At 45.5% G+C, this 19498-nt stretch overlaps 1 protein-coding gene across 5 annotated transcripts in view; it reads left to right on the top strand.

The window, feature by feature from the left end:
* The window catches only part of LOC129829448 (IQ motif and SEC7 domain-containing protein 2-like), a 294773-nt gene that overhangs the window by 109292 nt on the left and 165983 nt on the right, over window positions 1–19498 (top strand). For 3 of the 5 annotated variants that reach the window (XM_055891147.1, XM_055891149.1, XM_055891148.1), the window contains one exon: window positions 15172–15399. The exons of the other annotated variants lie outside the window; for them this stretch is intronic. In XM_055891147.1, the coding sequence (XP_055747122.1) occupies window positions 15172–15399 (228 nt within the window). The remainder of the gene's footprint in view (window positions 1–15171; window positions 15400–19498) is intronic. 5 annotated transcript variants of the gene reach the window in all.

Genomic DNA, 19498 nt, shown 5'->3' on the forward strand with positions numbered 1-19498 from the left:
ATAATGTTCCATAATGAAACTATTATTATGTACTACAGGCAACACGTTGTCGTCAAAGTGACGTATAAGTAATACGCAAACCGACAGGGACATATACTGCACCTACTATGTCAACATTCTACATATTTCTAAATGGAGGCAGGTTTGCCTAAGTATTGACAAACTAACTGCAGCTTTACTAAGCAGTGCATGAAGCAGTGATGTTATATAAGGTCTGACAAATGTGTCACCTCCTCCTACTACAGTGGTGTAGCTTCTTCTGCAGTATAGCCTCCACTGCAGTACGCACAGAGACATTGGTTTTCTCTCTTCTACTGGTCATTACTCCTCCAGGGGAGGGAGGGAGGGAGGGAGGGAGGGAGGGAGGGAGGGAGGGAGAGAGAGAGAGAGAGAGAGAGAGAGAGAGAGAGAGAGAGAGAGAGAGAGAGAGAGAGAGAGAGAGAGAGAGAGAGAGAGCTGGCCCCTCCCCCTTGGCTCTAACTCGTAAGGTCTCTACTGATATCACTCTACCGATCGACGAGCTTGCGTGTTAATGGGCGGAGTCAGAACTTTTGGAGCATCGTCGTTGTGTTCCACCCAGAGAGGAAGTCCGCCTTGTCCACTAGGAGGAGCCAGAGTAGCTTACCAAGCAAGAGGGGCCTTGTGTAGTGTATATCCACTAGGGGGAACCAGAGCAGCTACCAAGCAAGAGGGGCCTTGTGTAGTGTATATCCACTAGAGGGAGCCAGAGTAGCTTACCAAGCAAGAGGAGCCTTGTGTAGTGTATATCCACTAGGGGGAGCCAGAGCAGCTTACCAAGCAAGAGGAGCATTGTGTAGTGTATATCCACTAGAGGGAGCCAGAGTAGCTACCAAGCAAGAGGGGCCCTGTGTAGTGTGTATCCACTAGGGGGAGCCAGAGTAGCTTACCAAGCAAGAGGAGCCTTGTGTAGTGTATATCCACTAGGGGGAACCAGAGCAGCTTACCAAGCAAGAGGAGCCCAGGCACTCTGACTGTAGCATGTGACGACATTTGAACTGTTTCCGGTGTTGTATGTGTTTTACACTAGCTAGCTACATGTCTGGCTAGTCTGGTGTTATATGTGTTTTACACTAGCTAGCTACATGTCTGGCTAGTCTGGTGTTATATGTGTTTTACACTAGCTAGCTACATGTCTGGCTAGTCTGGTGTTATATGTGTTTTACACTAGCTAGCTACATGTCTGGCTAGTCTGGTGTTATATGTGTTTTACACTAGCTAGCTACATGTCTGGCTAGTCTGGTGTTATATGTGTTTTACACTAGCTAGCGACATGTCTGGCTAGCCTGGTGATACTTACTAACAGTATTTTTTAGCTACAGAAGCAGAAGCAAACGTCTCTCTATGAATTGGAAGAGATTGAACTGCTCAGTAGAAGAAATGAAAACAAAATAAGGGAGAAAATTGTTTGTCCGCGGAACACTACAATAAGTGACGATGACGAATACATCCTACCACCGAACACTACAAGAAGGGACCATTTTTTGTTATTATTTTTTTATTTCACTAGGCAAGCCAGTTAAGAACAAATTCTTATTTTCCAATGACAGCCTACCCCAGCCAAACCGTGGCGACGCTTTGCCAATTGTGCGCCACCCTATGAGACTCCCGATCACGACCGGTTGTGATACAGCCTGGAATAGAACCAGGGACTGTAGTGACGCCTCAAGCACTGAGACGCAGTGCCTTAGACCGCCGCGCCACACGGGAGAATACATCCCAGCAAACCAAAATTGCTTCTGTGAAAGTTCCCAGAACATTCGTATGTGAGAATGCTGTACATAGACTACAGCTCAGCGTTCAATACCATAGTCCTCTCCAAGCTCATCACCAAGCTAGAGACCCTTGGACTGAACCCCTCCCTCTGCAAATGGATACTGGACTTCTTGACGGGCCTCCCCCTAGGTAGTGAGGGTAAGCATCAACACCTCCGCCACGCTGACTCTTAACACAGGTGCCCCTCAGGGGTGTGTGCTACGCCCCTTCTGTACTCCTTGTTCACCCATGGCTGCGTGGCCACACACGACTCAAAGACGGCTAAATAGCCAGATTGCTTAATAGTAAATTAATGGTACTCAAATTATCTGGACTGAATCTATCTTGCACACTCATTAGACCAGGCCTGGGCAAAGGCCGACCCATAAAGAATTTGATTGTAAAGTTTTTGAAAAACGTATTTTGTTATTCAAATTAAAAGCCCTAATGAATACTTGCCTGTGTGTGATGATTTAAATCTCACCGCTTGTGGGACATTTATTTTGAAGGCACGTATAAATAACAACTGTATGAGGACAGGCAGTGACTGACAGGCTGACACACACGTCACAGTTACAAATAGTAGTTAGCTAGAAATTGCGCAAAAATTAGTTTTTCAAAGATTTCAAATAAAAGGCAAGTAGACAATGAATGTAGGGTGTTCCAGAAACAGTGGACATCGACATTTTTCTTTATTGAAAGCTGTGTGCTTAGTGTGCAAAGAAAAGATCGCTGTCTTGACAGACTACAACTTGTCCCGACACGTCCAGGCGAAGCATGCAGAGAAATATAGGAATATGTCTTCTGAGCAGAGGACAAGTGCATCGAAAGAGTTGCTTTCTCAGTTGCAAAAGCAGCAAGGACTTTTCACAAAACTGCATTCAGCAAACGATGGAATTGTGAGAGCTTGTTATGTACTGTCCCACAAAATCGCTAAACATAGCAAGCCTTTCGCTGAGGGCGAATTCACAAAATAATGTTTAATTGATTCTGCAGCAATACTTTACCGGGACAAGAAAGAACTGTTTGAAAATGTTTCCCTGTCAAGACGAACAGTGACACAGCATGTTGAGCATGTTGAGGACATCGCAGAGAATATGGAATAACAGTTGAAAGGCAAGTTGAAAGACAAGTTGAAAGACAAGGTCAAGGATTTGACCTATTTCTCCTTGGCCCTGGATGAGAGCAGTGATGCACGTGATATTCTTACAAGGTCATAACCCCAGACTTTGACATTACAAAGGAGCTGGCTTCAGTGGAGACTGTGAAGAGCACAACCACAGGGAAATACTTATTGGAGGAGGTTAATAAGTGTGTGGCAAAGCTGGGACTGAGTTTTGAAAGGTTATCCAGTGTGACCACTGATGGGGGTGCCCAAACTTGACAGGAAAAAAAAACATTGGCCTTTTGAAAAGAATACAAGATCAATCACCTGAGCTGAACCCAGATCAGACAATTATTTCCCTGCATTGCATTATTCATCAGGAGGTGCTCTGTAAATGTGTTCTGAAAACGAGCCGTGTTGTGGATACAGTCACTAAAGTGGTAAACTTCATAAGAGCAAAATCGTTAAACCACAGGCAGTTTGTCTCACTGTTGGAAGAGACAGTGTCGGGTCATGCAGATCTCCCCCTACCCACACAAACATGAGATGGCTGAGTTTGGGGAAGGTGTTTAAAAGGGTGTGAGACCTGAAGTCGGAGATTGATGAGTTTTTGCAGATGAAAGTAAAATATGTGGATTTCCCTCAGCTGCAAGATATAAAGAGTATTTGGCTGATTTTGCCTTCACCGTGGACATCATGGCCTTCATGAATGAACTGAACTCCAAACTAAAAGGGAAGGGCCTTTTTCCACATCAGATGTATAGCCTTGTCAAAGCCTTCAAGGGAACATTACTCCTCCTGACCCACCAAGTAGAAGTCAACAATCTCACCCACCTTCCGACCATACTAGTCTGTTCCCTATCAGATGACCAGCGGGAGACGTATACATCGCTGCTGCTTTGAACGGTGACTTTTCTCGTCGTTTTGAGGATTTCAAAGTGTTGGAAAATGACCTGCTGTTGGTTTCCTCTCCTTCAATGTGGATAACGCTCCCACTGACCTGCTGTTGGTTTCCTCTCCTTCAATGTGGATAACACTCCCACTGACCTGCTGTTGGGTTCCTCTCCTTCAATGTGGATAACGCTCCCACTGACCTGCTGTTGGGTTCCTCTCCTTCAATGTGGATAACGCTCCCACTGACCTGCTGTTGGGTTCCTCTCCTTCAATGTGGATAACACTCCCACTGACCTGCTGTTGGTTTCCTCTCCTTCAATGTGGATAACACTCCCACTGACCTGCTGTTGGTTTCCTCTCCTTCAATGTGGATAACACTCCCACTGACCTGCTGTTGGGTTCCTCTCCTTCAATGTGGATAACGCTCCCACTGACCTGCTGTTGGTTTCCTCTCCTTTCTCCTTCAATGTGGATAACACTCCCACTGACCTGCTGTTGGGTTCCTCTCCTTCAATGTGGATAACGCTCCCACTGACCTGCTGTTGGTTTCCTCTCCTTTCACCTTCAATGTGGATAACACTCCCACTGACCTGCTGTTGGTTTCCTCTCCTTTCACCTTCAATGTGGATAACGCTCCCACTGACCTGCTGTTGGGTTCCTCTCCTTTCACCTTCAATGTGGATAACGCTCCCACTGACCTGCTGTTGGTTTCCTCTCCTTTCACCTTCAATGTGGATAACACTCCCACTGACCTGCTGTTGGTTTCCTCTCCTTTCACCTTCAATGTGGATAACGCTCACACTGACCTGCTGTTGGTTTCCTCTCCTTCAATGTGGATAACGCTCCCACTGACCTGCTGTTGGTTTCCTCTCCTTTCACCTTCAATGTGGATAACACTCCCACTGACCTGCTGTTGGTTTCCTCTCCTTCAATGTGGATAACACTCCCACTGACCTGCTGTTGGTTTCCTCTCCTTTCTCCTTCAATGTGGATAACACTCCCACTGACCTGCTGTTGGTTTCCTCTCCTTCAATGTGGATAACACTCCCACTGACCTGCTGTTGGTTTCCTCTCCTTCAATGTGGATAACACTCCCACTGACCTGCTGTTGGTTTCCTCTCCTTCAATGTGGATAACACTCCCACTGACCTGCTGTTGGTTTCCTCTCCTTTCTCCTTCAATGTGGATAACGCTCCCACTGACCTGCTGTTGGTTTCCTCTCCTTCAATGTGGATAACACTCCCACTGACCTGCTGTTGGTTTCCTCTCCTTTCTCCTTCAATGTGGATAACACTCCCACTGACCTGCTGTTGGTTTCCTCTCCTTCAATGTGGATAACACTCCCACTGACCTGCTGTTGGTTTCCACTCCTTCAATGTGGATAACACTCCCACTGACCTGCTGTTGGTTTCCTCTCCTTCAATGTGGATAACACTCCCACTGACCTGCTGTTGGTTTCCTCTCCTTCAATGTGGATAACACTCCCACTGACCTGCTGTTGGTTTCCTCTCCTTCAATGTGGATAACACTCCCACTGACCTGCTGTTGGTTTCCTCTCCTTTCTCCTTCAATGTGGATAACGCTCCCACTGACCTGCTGTTGGTTTCCTCTCCTTCAATGTGGATAACACTCCCACTGACCTGCTGTTGGTTTCCTCTCCTTTCTCCTTCAATGTGGATAACACTCCCACTGACCTGCTGTTGGTTTCCTCTCCTTCAATGTGGATAACACTCCCACTGACCTGCTGTTGGTTTCCTCTCCTTCAATGTGGATAACACTCCCACTGACCTGCTGTTGGTTTCCTCTCCTTCAATGTGGATAACACTCCCACTGACCTGCTGTTGGTTTCCTCTCCTTTCTCCTTCAATGTGGATAACGCTCCTACTGACCTGCTGTTGGGTTCCTCTCCTTCAATGTGGATAACGCTCCCACTGATCTGCTGTTGGTTTCCTCTCCTTTCTCCTTCAATGTGGATAACGCTCCTACTGACCTGCTGTTGGGTTCCTCTCCTTCAATGTGGATAACGCTCCCACTGACCTGCTGTTGGTTTCCTCTCCTTTCACCTTCAATGTGGATAACGCTCCCACTGATCTGCTGTTGGTTTCCTCTCCTTTCTCCTTCAATGTGGATAACACTCCCACTGACCTGCTGTTGGTTTCCTCTCCTTTCTTCTTCAATGTGGATAACACTCCCACTGACCTGCTGTTGGTTTCCTCTCCTTTCTCCTTCAATGTGGATAACACTCCCACTGACCTGCTGTTGGGTTCAAAACTTTCCAAAGATTAGGAGTCAAGCTCAGAATATGTTTGTACTGTTTGGGTCGACCTATGTATGTGAACAGACATTAAAAATACCTACCAAAAGGAGTACATGGATGTGGTTTATTTCTGTCATGTTAAATAAGTAGCATATCTGAACTTGATTTACAGTAGATATATCTGTAAACACAGTCATACACATGATGTACAATCCCGTAATATGATTCTGGCCCGCGATGGGAAAAATATATTCTAATGTGGCTCAGAACATTAAGAACACCTTCTCTGTCCATGACAGACTGACCAGGTGAATCCAGGTGAAAGCTATGTTCCCTTATTGATGTCACTTGTTAAATCCACTTCAATCATATGAACGAGAGGAGACAAGTTAAAGAAGGATTTTTAAGATGTGTGTGATGTATGTGTGCCATTTGGTTACATTGCTTATTCTAAAATGGATTACATCGTTTTTTCCCCCCTCATCAATCTAATGTACACCCCCATAATGACAAAGCAAAAAACTGTTTATTAAAACTGAAATATCACATTTACATAAGTATTCAGACCCTTTACTCAGTACTTTGTGGACGCACCTTTGGCAGCGATTGCAGCCTAATGTCTTCTTGAGTATGAAGTTACAAGCTTGACACACCTGTATTTGGGGAGTTTCTCCCATTCTTCTATATAGCTCCACATTGATCTGGTACTGGTACTCCCTGTATATAGCTCCACATTGATCTGGTACTCCCTGTATATAGCTCCACATTGATCTGGTACTGGTACTTCCTGTATATAGCTCCACATTGATCTGGTACTTCCTGTATATAGCTCCATATTGATCTGGTATTCTCTGTATATAGCTCCACATTGATCTGGTACTGGTACTTCCTGTATATACAGTATATCACAAAAGTGAGTACACCCCTCACATTTTTGTAAATATTTGAGTATATCTTTTCATGTGACAACACTGAAGAAATGACACTTTGCTACAATGTAAAGTAGTGAGTGTACAGCTTGTTTAACAGTGTAAATTTGCTGTCCCCTCAAAATAACTCAACACACAGCCATTAATGTCTAAACCGCTGGCAACAAAAGTGAGTACACCCCTAAGTGAAAATGTCCAAATTGGGCCCAAAGTGTCAATATTTTGTGTGGCCACCATCATTTTCCAGCACTGCCTTAACCCTCTTGGGCATGGAGTTCACCAGAGCTTCACAGGTTGCCACTGGAGTCCTCTTCCACTCCTCAATGACGACATCACGGAGCTGGTGGATGTTAGAGACCTTGCACTCCTCCACCTTCCGTTTGAGGATGCCCCACAGATGCTCAATAGGTTTTAGGTCTGGAGACATGCTTGGCCAGTCCATCACCTTTACCCTCAGCTTCTTTAGCAAGGCAGTGGTCGTCTTGGAGGTGTGTTTGGGGTCGTTATCATGTTGGAATACTGCCCTGCGGCCCAGTCTCCGAAGGGAGGGGATCATGCTCTGCTTCAGTATGTCACAGTACATGTTGGCATTCATGGTTCCCTCAATGAACTGTAGCTCCCCAGTGCCGGCAGCATTCAGGCAGCCCCAGACCATGACACTCCCACCACCATGCTTGACTGTAGGCAAGACACACTTGTCTTTGTACTCCTCACCTGGTTGCTGCCACACACGCTTGACACCATCTGAACCAAATAAGTTTATCTTGGTCTCATCAGACCACAGGACATGGTTCCAGTAATCCATGTCCTTAGTCTGCTTGTCTTCAGCAAACTGTTTGCGGGCTTTCTTGTGCATCATCTTTAGAAGAGGCTTCCTTCTGGGACGACAGCCATGCAGACCAATTTGATGCAGTGTACGGCGTATGGTCTGAGCACTGACAGGCTGACCCCCCACCCCTTCAACCTCTGCAGCAATGCTGGCAGCACTCATACGTCTATTTCCCAAAGACAACCTCTGGATATGACGCTGAGCACGTGCACTCAACTTCTTTGGTCGACCATGGCGAGGCCTGTTCTAAGTGGAACCTGTCCAGTTAAACCGCTGTATGGTCTTGGTCACCGTGTTGCAGCTCAGTTTCAGGGTCTTGGCAATCTTCTTATAGCCCAGGCCATCTTTATGTAGAGCAACAGTTCTTTTTTTCAGATCCTCAGAGTTCTTTGCCATGAGGTGCCATGTTGAACTTCCAGTGACCAGTGAGTATGAGGGAGTGTGAGAGCGATGACACCAAATTTAACACACCTGCTCCCCATTCACACCTGAGACCTTGTAACACTAACGAGTCACATGACACCGTGGAGGGAAAAAGGCTAATTGGGCCCAATTTGGACATTTTCACTTAGGGGTGTACTCACTTTTGTTGCCAGCGGTTTAGACATTAATGGCTGTGGGTTGAGTTATTTTGAGGGGACAGCAAATTTACACTGTTATACAAACTGTACACCCACTACTTTACATTGTAGCAAAGTGTCATTTCTTCAGTGTTGTCACATGAAAAGATATAGTCAAATATTTACAAAAATGTGAGGGGTGTACTCACTTTTGTGATATACTGTAGCTCCACATTGATCTGGTACTGGTACTCCCTGTATATATCTGAACATTGATTTGGTTCTTCCTGTATATAACTCCACATTGATCTGGTACTTCCTGTATATAGCTCTACATTGATCTGGTACTTCCTGTATATAGCTCCACATTGATCTGGTACTTCCTGTAAATAGCTGCACATTGATCTGGTACTGGTACTCCCTGGGTATAGCTGCACATTGATCTGGTACTTACTGTATATAGCTCCACATTGATCTGGTACTTTAAAAAAAACAATTATTTCACCTTTATTTAACCAGGTAGGCTAGTTGAGAACAAGTTCTCATTTGCAACTGTGACCTGGCCAAGATAAAGCATAGCAGTGTGAACAGACAACAACACAGAGTTACACATGGAGTAAACAATAAACAAGTCAATAACATGGTAGAAAAAAAAGAGAATCTATATACAATGTGTGCAAAAGGCATGAGGTAGGCAATAAATCGAATAATTACAATTTAGCAGATTAACACTGGAGTGATAAATCATCAGATGATCATGTGCAAGAAGAGATACTGGTGTGCAAAAGAGCAGAAAAGTAAATAAATAAAAGCAGTATGGGGGGTGAGGTAGGTAAATTGGGTGGGTAGTTTACAGATGGACTATGTATAGCTGCAGCGATCGGTTAGCTGCTCGGATAGCAGATTTTTAAAGTTATTGAGGGAGATAAAAGTCTCCAACTTCAGAGATTTTTGCAATTCGTTCCAGTCGCAGGCAGCAGAGAACTGGAAGGAAAGGCGTCCAAATGAGGTTTTGGCTTTAGGGATGATCAGTGAGATACACCTGCTGGAGCGCGTGCTACGGGTGGGTGTAGCCATCGTGACCAGTGAACTGAGATAAGGCGGCACTTTACCTAGCATAGCCTTGTAGATGACCTGGAGCCAGTGGGTCTGACGATGAACATGTAGCGAGGGCCAGCCGACTAGGGCATACAGGTCGCAGTGGTGGGTCGTATAAGGTGCTTTAGTAACAAAATGGATGGCACTGTGATAAACTGCATCCAGTTTACTGAGTAGAGTATTGGAAGCTATTTTGTAGATGACATCGCCGAAGTCGAGGATCGGTAGGATAGTCAGTTTTACTAAGGTAAGTTTGGCGGCGTGAGTGAAGGAGGCTTTGTTGCGGAATAGAAAGCCGACTCTAGATTTGATTTTGGATTGGAGATGTTTGATATGAGTCTGGAAGGAGAGTTTGCAGTCTAGCCAGACACCTAGGTACTTATAGATGTCCACATATTCTAGGTCGGAACCGTCCAGGGTGGTGATGCTAGTCGGGCGTGCGGGTGCAGGCAGCGAACGGTTGAAAAGCATGCATTTGGTTTTACTAGCGTTTAAGAGCAGTTGGAGGCCACGGAAGGAGTGTTGTATGGCATTGAAGCTCGTTTGGAGGTTAGATAGCACAGTGTCCAAGGAAGGGCCGGAAGTATACAGCATGGTGTCGTCTGCGTAGAGGTGGATCAGGGAATCGCCCGCAGCAAGAGCAACATCATTGATGTATACAGAGAAAAGAGTCGGCCCGAGAATTGAACCCTGTGGTACCCCCATAGAGACTGCCAGAGGACCGAACAACATGCCCTCTGATTTGACACACTGAATTCTGTCTGCAAAGTAGTTGGTGAACCAGGCAAGGCAGTCATTAGAAAAACCGAGGCTACTGAGTCTGCCGATAAGAATATGGTGATTGACAGAGTCGAAAGCCTTGGCAAGGTCGATGAAGACGGCTGCACAGTAATGTCTTTTATCGATGGCGGTTATGACATCGTTTAGTACCTTGAGCGTGGCTGAGGTGCTCCCGTGACCGGCTCGGAAACCGGATTGCACAGCGGAGAAGGTACGGTGGGATTCGAGATGGTCAGTGATCTGTTTGTTGACTTGGCTTTCGAAGACCTTAGATAGGCAGGGCAGGATGGATATAGGTCTGTAACAGTTTGGGTCCAGGGTGTCTCCCCCTTTGAAGAGGGGGATGACCGCGGCAGCTTTCCAATCCTTGGGGATCTCAGATGATACGAAGGAGAGGTTGAACAGGCTGGTAATAGGGGGTGCGGCAATGGCGGCGGACAGTTTCAGAAATAGGGGTTCCAGATTGTCAAGCCCCGCTGATTTGTATGGGTCCAGGTTTTCCAGCTCTTTCAGAACATCTGCTATCTGGATATGGGTAAAGGAGAAGCTGGGGAGGCTTGGGCGAGTAGCAGCGGGGGGGCGGGGCTGTTGGCCAAGGTTGGAGTCGCCAGGAGGAAGGCATGGCCAGCCATTGAGAAATGTTTGTTGAAGTTTTCGATTATCACGGACTTATCAGTGGTGACCGTGTTACCTAGCCTCAGTGCAGTGGGCAGCTGGGAGGAGGTGCTCTTGTTTTCCATGGACTTTACAGTATCCCAGAACTTTTTGGAGTTAGAGCTACAGGATGCAAATTTCTGCTTGAAAAAGCTGGCCTTTGCTTTCCTGACTGACTGCGTGTATTGGTTCCTGACTTCCCTGAACAGTTGCATATCGCGTGGGCTCTTCGATGCTATTGCAGTTCGCCACAGGATGTTTTTGTGCTGGTCGAGGGCAGTCAGGTCTGGAGTGAACCAAGGGCTATATCTGTTCTTGGTTCTGCATTTTTTGAACGGAGCATGCTTGTCTAATATGGTGAGGAAGTAACTTTTAAAGAATGACCAGGCATCCTCAACTGACGGGATGAGGTCAATATCCTTCCAGGGTACCCGGGCCAGGTCGATTAGAAAGGCCTGCTCGCAGAAGTGTTTTAGGGAGCGTTTGACAGTGATGAGAGGTGGTCGTTTGACCGCGGACCCGTGGCGGATACAGGCAATGAGGCAGTGATCGCTGAGATCTTGATTGAAGACAGCAGAGGTGTATTTGGAGGGCAAGTTGGTCAGGATAATGTCTATTAGGGTGCCCATGTTTACGGATTTAGGGTTGTACCTGGTGGGTTCCTTGATGATTTGTGTGAGATTGAGGGCAGTAGAAGGGGTCCGGATGTTGTAACCCAGGAGTGGGCTTCGGTGGTAGCCCAGGAGCCCTAGCCAGGCTAGCTTCAAGCTAATTGGTGCTTGCTCCGGGATGGAAACGCTAGCCAGGAGTAGTCACCCGGGATTACGGTTAGCTAGTTGCGAAGAACCAGATGAAAATGTTCAGAGTCTGCGGTAGGAATCCGGGGATATGGAGAGAAAATAGGTCCGGTATGCTCTGGTTTGAGACGCGTTGTACAAACTGGCGAGAGCTTTCCGAGCTAAAGGTTAGCTGATGACCGCTAGCAGTAATTAGCTGACTGCTAGCTAGTAGCTAGTGAGCTGGCTAGCTTCTGTTGGGGGATTCCAGATTCGAGGTGAATAATACTTTAGAGAAAAAAACAGATCCGCACCACATTGGGTGAGGCGGGTTGCAGGAGAGTGTTTTGAAGCTGAGTTTTAGAAAAGCATTTTTAAAAGATATGCGAAGAAAAGGATATAAAAATATATATACACAGGACACGACAAGACGAGGACAAAGGACGTCTGACTGCTACGCCATCTTGGATTACTTCCTGTATATAGCTCCGCATTGATCTGGTACTTCCTGTATATAGCTCCACATTGATCTGGTACTTCCTGTATATAGCTCCACATTGATCTGGTACTGGTACTTCCTGTATAGAGCTCCACATTGATCTGGTACTCCTGTATATAGCTCCACATTGATCTGGTACTGGTACTTCCTGTATAGAGCTCCACATTGATCTGGTACTCCTGTATATAGCTCCACATTGATCTGGTACTGGTACTTCCTGTATATAGCTCCACATTGATCTGGTACTTCCTGTATATAGCTCCACATTGATCTGGTACTGGTATTCCCTGTATATAGCTCCACATTGATCTGGTACTGGTACTTCCTGTATATAGCTCCACATTGATCTGGTACTTCCTGTATATAGCTCCACATTGATCTGGTACTGGTACTTCCTGTATATAGCTCTACATTGATCTGTTACTTCCTGTATATAGCTCCACATTGATCTGGTACTTCCTGTATATAGCTCCACATTGATCTGGTACTGGTACTTCCTGTATATAGCTCCACATTGATCTGGTACTTCCTGTATATAGCTCCACATTGATCTGGTACTGGTACTCTCTGTAAATAGCACCATATTGATTTGGTTCTCCCTGTGTATTGCTCCATTCTTGTGTATTTTATTTCTCTTGTGTTTATTTTTGTTGGGAAACGCTCGTAAGCAAGCATTTGACATTAAAGTCTACAGCAGTTGTATTCAGTGTCAAATAACATTTGATTCAATTTATATCAGTATAACCTCTCTGTTTTTACTGTATACTACTACAATACTAGTCTACACTACTAGTCTACAGTACTAGTCTACAATACTAGTCTACACTACTAGTCTACAATACTAGTCTACACAACTAGTCCACAATACTAGTCTACACTGCTAGTCTAGGGCTGGCTGGTTACTGTTTCTAACAATACTAGTCTACACTACTACAATACTAGTCTACACTACTACAATACTAGTCTACACAACTAGTGTTCATACTAGTCTACATAACTAGTGTTCATACTAGTCTACACTACTACAATACTAGTCTTCACTACTACAATACTAGTCTACACAACTAGTGTGCAATACTAGTCTACACTACTACAATACTAGTCTACACTACTACAATACTAGGCTACAGTACTAGGCTACAGTACTAGTCTACACTACTACAATACTAGTCTACACAACTAGTGTTCATACTAGTCTTCACTACTACAATACTAGTCTTCACTACTACAATACTAGTCTACAATACTACAATACTAGTCTACACTACTACAATACTAGTCTTCACTACTGCAATACTAGTCTACACAACTAGTGTTCATACTAGTCTACACTGCTACAATACTAGTCTACACAACTAGTGTTCATACTAGTCTACACTACTACAATACTAGTCTACACTACTACAATGCTAGTCTTCACTACTACAATACTAGTCTACACTACTACAATACTAGTCTTCACTACTACAATACTAGTCTTCACTACTACAATACTAGTCTACACTACTACAATACTAGTCTACACAACTAGTGTGCATACTAGTCTACACTACTACAATACTAGTCTACACTACTACAATACTAGTCTACACAACTAGTGTGCAATACTAGTCTACACTACTACAATACTAGTCTACACAACTAGTGTTCATACTAGTCTACACTACTACAATACTAGTCTACACTACTACAATACTAGTCTACACAACTAGTGTGCAATACTAGTCTACACTACTACAATACTAGTCTACACAACTAGTGTTCATACTAGTCTACACTACTACAATACTAGTCTTCACTACTACAATACTAGTCTTCACTACTACAATACTAGTCTACACTACTACAATACTAGTCTACACTACTACAATACTAGTCTACACTACTACAATACTAGTCTACACAAGTAGTCTACAATACTAGTCTACACTACTACACTACTAGTCTACACTGCTAGTCTACACTACTACAATACTAGTCTACACAAGTAGTCTACAATACTAGTCTACACTACTACAATACTCATCTACAGCACTAGTCTACACTTCTAGTCTACAATACTAGTCTACACTACTACAATACTAGTCTACACTACTACAATACTAGTCTACACAACTAGTCTACAATACTAGTCTACACTCTAGTCTACACTTCTAATCTATACTACTTTCTACAATACTGTCTACACTACTAGTCTACACTACTAGTCTAGTCTATGGCTGGCTAGTTACTGTTTCTAATACTACTAGTCTACACTACTAGTCTAGTCTATGGCTGGATACTGTTTCTAACACTACTAGTCTACACTACTACAATACTAGTCTACACTACTAGTCTACAATACTAGTCTACACTGCTAGTCTACACTACTAGTCTACACTACTAGTATACACTACTAGTCTACACTACTAGTCTACACTACTAGTCTACAATACTAGTCTACAATACTAGTCTACACTACTAGTCTACACTACTAGTCTACACTGCTAGTCTACAATACTAGTCTAGTCTATGACTGGCTGGTTACTGTTTCTAACACTACTAGTCTACACTACTAGTCTACACTACTAGTCTACAATACTGTCTACACTACTAGTCTAGGCTGGCTGGTTACTGTGTGCCTTTCTGGATGTTGTTATTTTCTCCTTCTATCTTGACTTGATTTTTTCTCTCTTCTCTCTATTTATATCTCCTTCCTTCCTCTCTCTCTCTCTATCTCTCTCTCTTTCTATTTTTCTGTCCCTCTCTCTCTCTCTTTCTATTTTGCTGTCCCTCTCTCTCTTGCTCCTTCGCTCTCTTTCTCTCTGCTTATCTCTCTCTCTCTCCCCCTCTCTCTCTCTCTCTCTCTCTCTCTCTCTCTCTCTCTCTCTCTCTCTCTCTCTCTCTCTCTCTCTCTCTCTCTACCTACCTATCTCTCTACCTCTCTCTCTGTCTCTCTCTGCCCCCCTCTCTCTGTCTCTTTCTCCCCCTTTCTCACTCTCTCTCCCCCTATCTCTCTCTCTCTCCCTTTCTGTCAGGTCAACACCTTATTCCACCTGTTGCGCTTCTTCTTCTCGTTCCAATCCTCCTACCACCACCGTCACTACTACTCCTCCTGTTCCTAGTTCTACCTCCTCCCTCCACAGCAGTCTGACAGCTAACAGTCAGTCCAGCTCCACCCACCACCAGTACTGTTGCCCTGCCCGGCTGCTCCTGCCCAAGCCGCCTTGCGCCCTCTCCCCATCCAGGCACTCCGACCAGGCAAGGTAAGGGCCTGAGTATACCCACTTTAAAGTAGGCCCACAATCCTCCATTATTCTCCTCCACTCCCCATCCTCCCTCTAAGGTTACACAATTCGGGAAACGTGCGCAAAGTTTCCGCGTTTTCAGAAATCCTGGTTGGAGGATTCACAGTTGGAAGATTCCCTTCTGAATCACGGAAATCCTCCAACCAGGGTTTCAGAAAAAACTCCGTAGTGTCAGTCCCTCACTAGATTCACAGTCTTCCACTCCCCCATCCTCCTCCTGTCCCGTCCCACACCACCCAACCTCTCCCTATCTCTCACCCTGCTGACTCCCAGAGACCACATCACCCAACCTCTCCCTCTCTCCATCACCCCCATGACTCCCAGAGCCCACATCACCCAACCTCTCCCTCTCTCCATCCCCCTGCTGACTCCCAGAGCCCACATCACCCAACCTCTCCCTCTCTCCATCCCCCTGCTGACTCCCAGAGCCCACATCACCCAACCTCTCCCTCTCTCCATCCCCCTGCTGACTCCCAGAGACCACACCACCCAACCTCTCCCTCTCTCCATCCCCCTGCTGACTCCCAGAGCCCACACCACCCAACCTCTCTCCATCACACTGCTGACTCCCAGAGCCCACACCACCCAACCTCTCTCCATCCCCCCGATGACTCCCAGAGACCACACCACCCAACCTCTCTCCATCCCCCTGCTGACTCCCAGAGCCCACATCACCCAACCTCTCCCTCTCTCCATCACCCTGCTGACTCCCAGAGCCCACATCACCCAACCTCTCCCTCTCTCCATCCCCCTGCTGACTCCCAGAGCCCACATCACCCAACCTCTCCCTCTCTCCATCCCCCTGCTGACTCCCAGAGACCACACCACCCAACCTCTCCCTCTCTCCATCCCCCTGCTGACTCCCAGAGCCCACACCACCCAACCTCTCTCCATCACCCTGCTGACTCCCAGAGCCCACACCACCCAACCTCTCTCCATCCCCCCGATGACTCCCAGAGCCCACATCACCCAACCTCTCCCTCTCTCCATCACCCTGCTGACTCCCAGAGCCCACATCACCCAACCTCTCCCTCTCTCCATCACAACGATGACTCCCAGAGCCCACATCACCCAACCTCTCCCTCTCTCCATCCCCCATGACTCCCAGAGCCCACATCACCCAACCTCTCCCTCTCTCCATCACCCTGATGACTCCCAGAGCCCACACCACCCAACCTCTCCCTCTCTCCATCACCCTGATGACTCCCAGAGCCCACACCACCCAACCTCTCCCTCTCTCCATCACCCTGATGACTCCCAGAGCCCACACCACCCAACCTCTCCCTCTCTCCATCACCCTGATGACTCCCAGAGCTGAATCTAAACCCTTCATCCTCCTTGTCCCAACCAGGGCAACAATATATTTTAAGGGTCCGTAATGAACCATTTAGAAGGCATTTATTAATCATTACTCTCACATTTATACTCATTAGTACAGTATATATTTTTTTGCAGTCCCTAATCTAAAGTGAGCGTTTTTTATACAAATACTTCATAAATATTTTTGAGTGACCAGCGTAATTTGTCACAAAAAGATGGGCATGCCATTTGGTAGACATTCCTGCAAGCAAACAAAACAAGATGTTTCAAGCTCCCGTGCTGTCCTTTGTAATTAAATGTCTTATAAATCATTGTGTTTTTATTCAATGAAAATAATATTTACCTGACCCTCATTTGACTCTTGAAATGCTCGGTATGATTGTGCGGGGTGTTTGACGATTTGACGATATTTATATACACAACCTGGATTGGCTAATAGGCTGGTCTAGAGCTCCACCCCTTTATCGAGATGAACAGTCATTGGTCTATAATAATCAGATCACATTGTGACGTCATGATATGGGCCAGAAACTCCATCGTATCTGAACATTGCTGAAATTCCAGGCAATTTATTTCTAACAGCTTTTACACAAAAAAGGGCTTTATCGTCAGTTTCACTATTTCAGAGTGTTATTTAAAGTGTTATTTCAGCTTACTAACATTTACACATGTAGGAGTCATGATTAAGCAACTATATACACGTGAATAACTTGCTTGCTAACATTTACAAATGTGGGAGTCTTGATTATTGAATAGTAAGTAAATGCCTTCTAAATGGTTTATTACGGAGCCTTTAGTGACGTGTAAACTTAACCAGTCTGGAGCATTAGCACCGATAACACTTTGGGTCCTCCAGCCCTCTCAAAGACAGTCTCTGTCCGTACCCTGAAACCTAGTAGTTATCAAAGACATGCGACGTAACTTTGGCGACTGCTAAGATTGTTTTTTAAACCTTGCCGCCGTGGGCTGGATGTGTCAATGTGTGGTTTATACATACATAATCTATGAGCAGTATTACTGTCTTCCCTCAATTAGCCTCAACATCAATTAGCCTCAACATCAATTAGCCTCAACATCAATTAGCCTCAACATCAATTAGCCTCAGCATCAATTAGCCTCAGCATCAATTAGCCTCAACATCAATTAGCCTCAACATCAATTAGCCTCAACATCAATTAGCCTCAACATCAATTAGCCTCAACATCAATTAGCCTCAGCATCAATTAGCCTCAGCATCAATTAGCCTCAACATCAATTAGCCTCAACATCAATTAGCCTCAGCATCAATTAGCCTCAACATCAATTAGCCTCAGCATCAATTAGCCTCAACATCAATTAGCCTCAACATCAATTAGCCTCAAGATCCCTAGTTTGAAAGCAACTGTTTTATTCTGGAAGCTGTGCTGCACCATTTGCAGCCCACTAGCAATTTGAGTTCAACCAATAAGCTTCAGCCCCTCGCCGTATGAGTGACGGCTGGCAAGCTACACATGACGCTCCTACAGCAGAGCAGAGAGAGAGAGAGAGAGAGAGCAAGGATGTGGGGCACATATCTCCACATACAGTCTGGGACGTTGTATGCAAATTTCCAGGGGGACCAATATCGCCCGGTGAGAGCTAATTCAGAAACTACTGGACTACTAAAATGTCCACAAAGCATCAGAGAATCCCTTTAAGGACTTGACTCAGGAGCGTGTAATTAGCCCCAGTTTCTAGACGTAATGACTGACCGCCTAATGGGTGTTCCAGATCACATTATTTACCTGGTGACAAAGTTAATAACACTCTAATCGGAATCTAGAGTCTGGAATCATAGCTTCAGTAGCCAAACACCCGATTGCATCTCTCTTACGCCAAAGAACACTTAGATGTGTTTGTTTTTACATAGCAGCGTCACATGATGAGCGATGCAGTAATTCATATCTTCTGGATATTAGTCTCATTGGAAGTTAATTCAAATAAAAAATGTCATTGTATCCAAGACATGCTAGAATAGTTTGACGAACCTATTCTAAAACTTTGAAGACGGAACTTATGAGAGAATGAGAGATAACGTCTATGTAGTCATGGCGTTGTGTTGACGTTCTCTGCCCAGCTGGGTAGGACACACACTGGTTGAACCGATGTGGAATAGACGTTGAATGGACGTTCTCTGCCCAGCTGGGTAGGACACACACTGGTTGAACCGACTTGGAATAGACGTTGAATGGACATGGACGTTGAATGGATGTTCTCTGCCCAGCTGGGTAGGACACACACTGGTTGAACCGATGTGGAATAGACGTTGAATGGACGTTCTCTGCCCAGCTGGGTAGGACACACACTGGTTGAACCGACGTAGAATAGACGTTGAATGGACGTTCTCTGCCCAGCTGGGTAGGACACACACTGGTTGAACCGACGTTGAATGGACGTTGAATGGACGTTCTCTGCCCAGCTGGGTAGGACACACACTGGTTGAACCGACGTGGAATAGACGTTGAATGGACGTTCTCTGCCCAGCTGGGTAGGACACACACTGGTTGAACCGACGTGGAATAGACGTTGAATGGACGTTCTCTGCCCAGCTGGGTAGGACACACACTGGTTGAACCGATGTGGAATAGACGTTGAATGGACGTTGAATGGACGTTCTCTGCCCAGCTGGGTAGGACACACACTGGTTGAACCGACGTGGAATAGACGTTGAATGGACGTTGAATGGACGTTCTCTGCCCAGCTGGGTAGGACACACACT

Source organism: Salvelinus fontinalis, chromosome 31, assembly GCF_029448725.1.
Source record: "Salvelinus fontinalis isolate EN_2023a chromosome 31, ASM2944872v1, whole genome shotgun sequence".
Taxonomy (NCBI): domain Eukaryota; kingdom Metazoa; phylum Chordata; class Actinopteri; order Salmoniformes; family Salmonidae; genus Salvelinus; species Salvelinus fontinalis.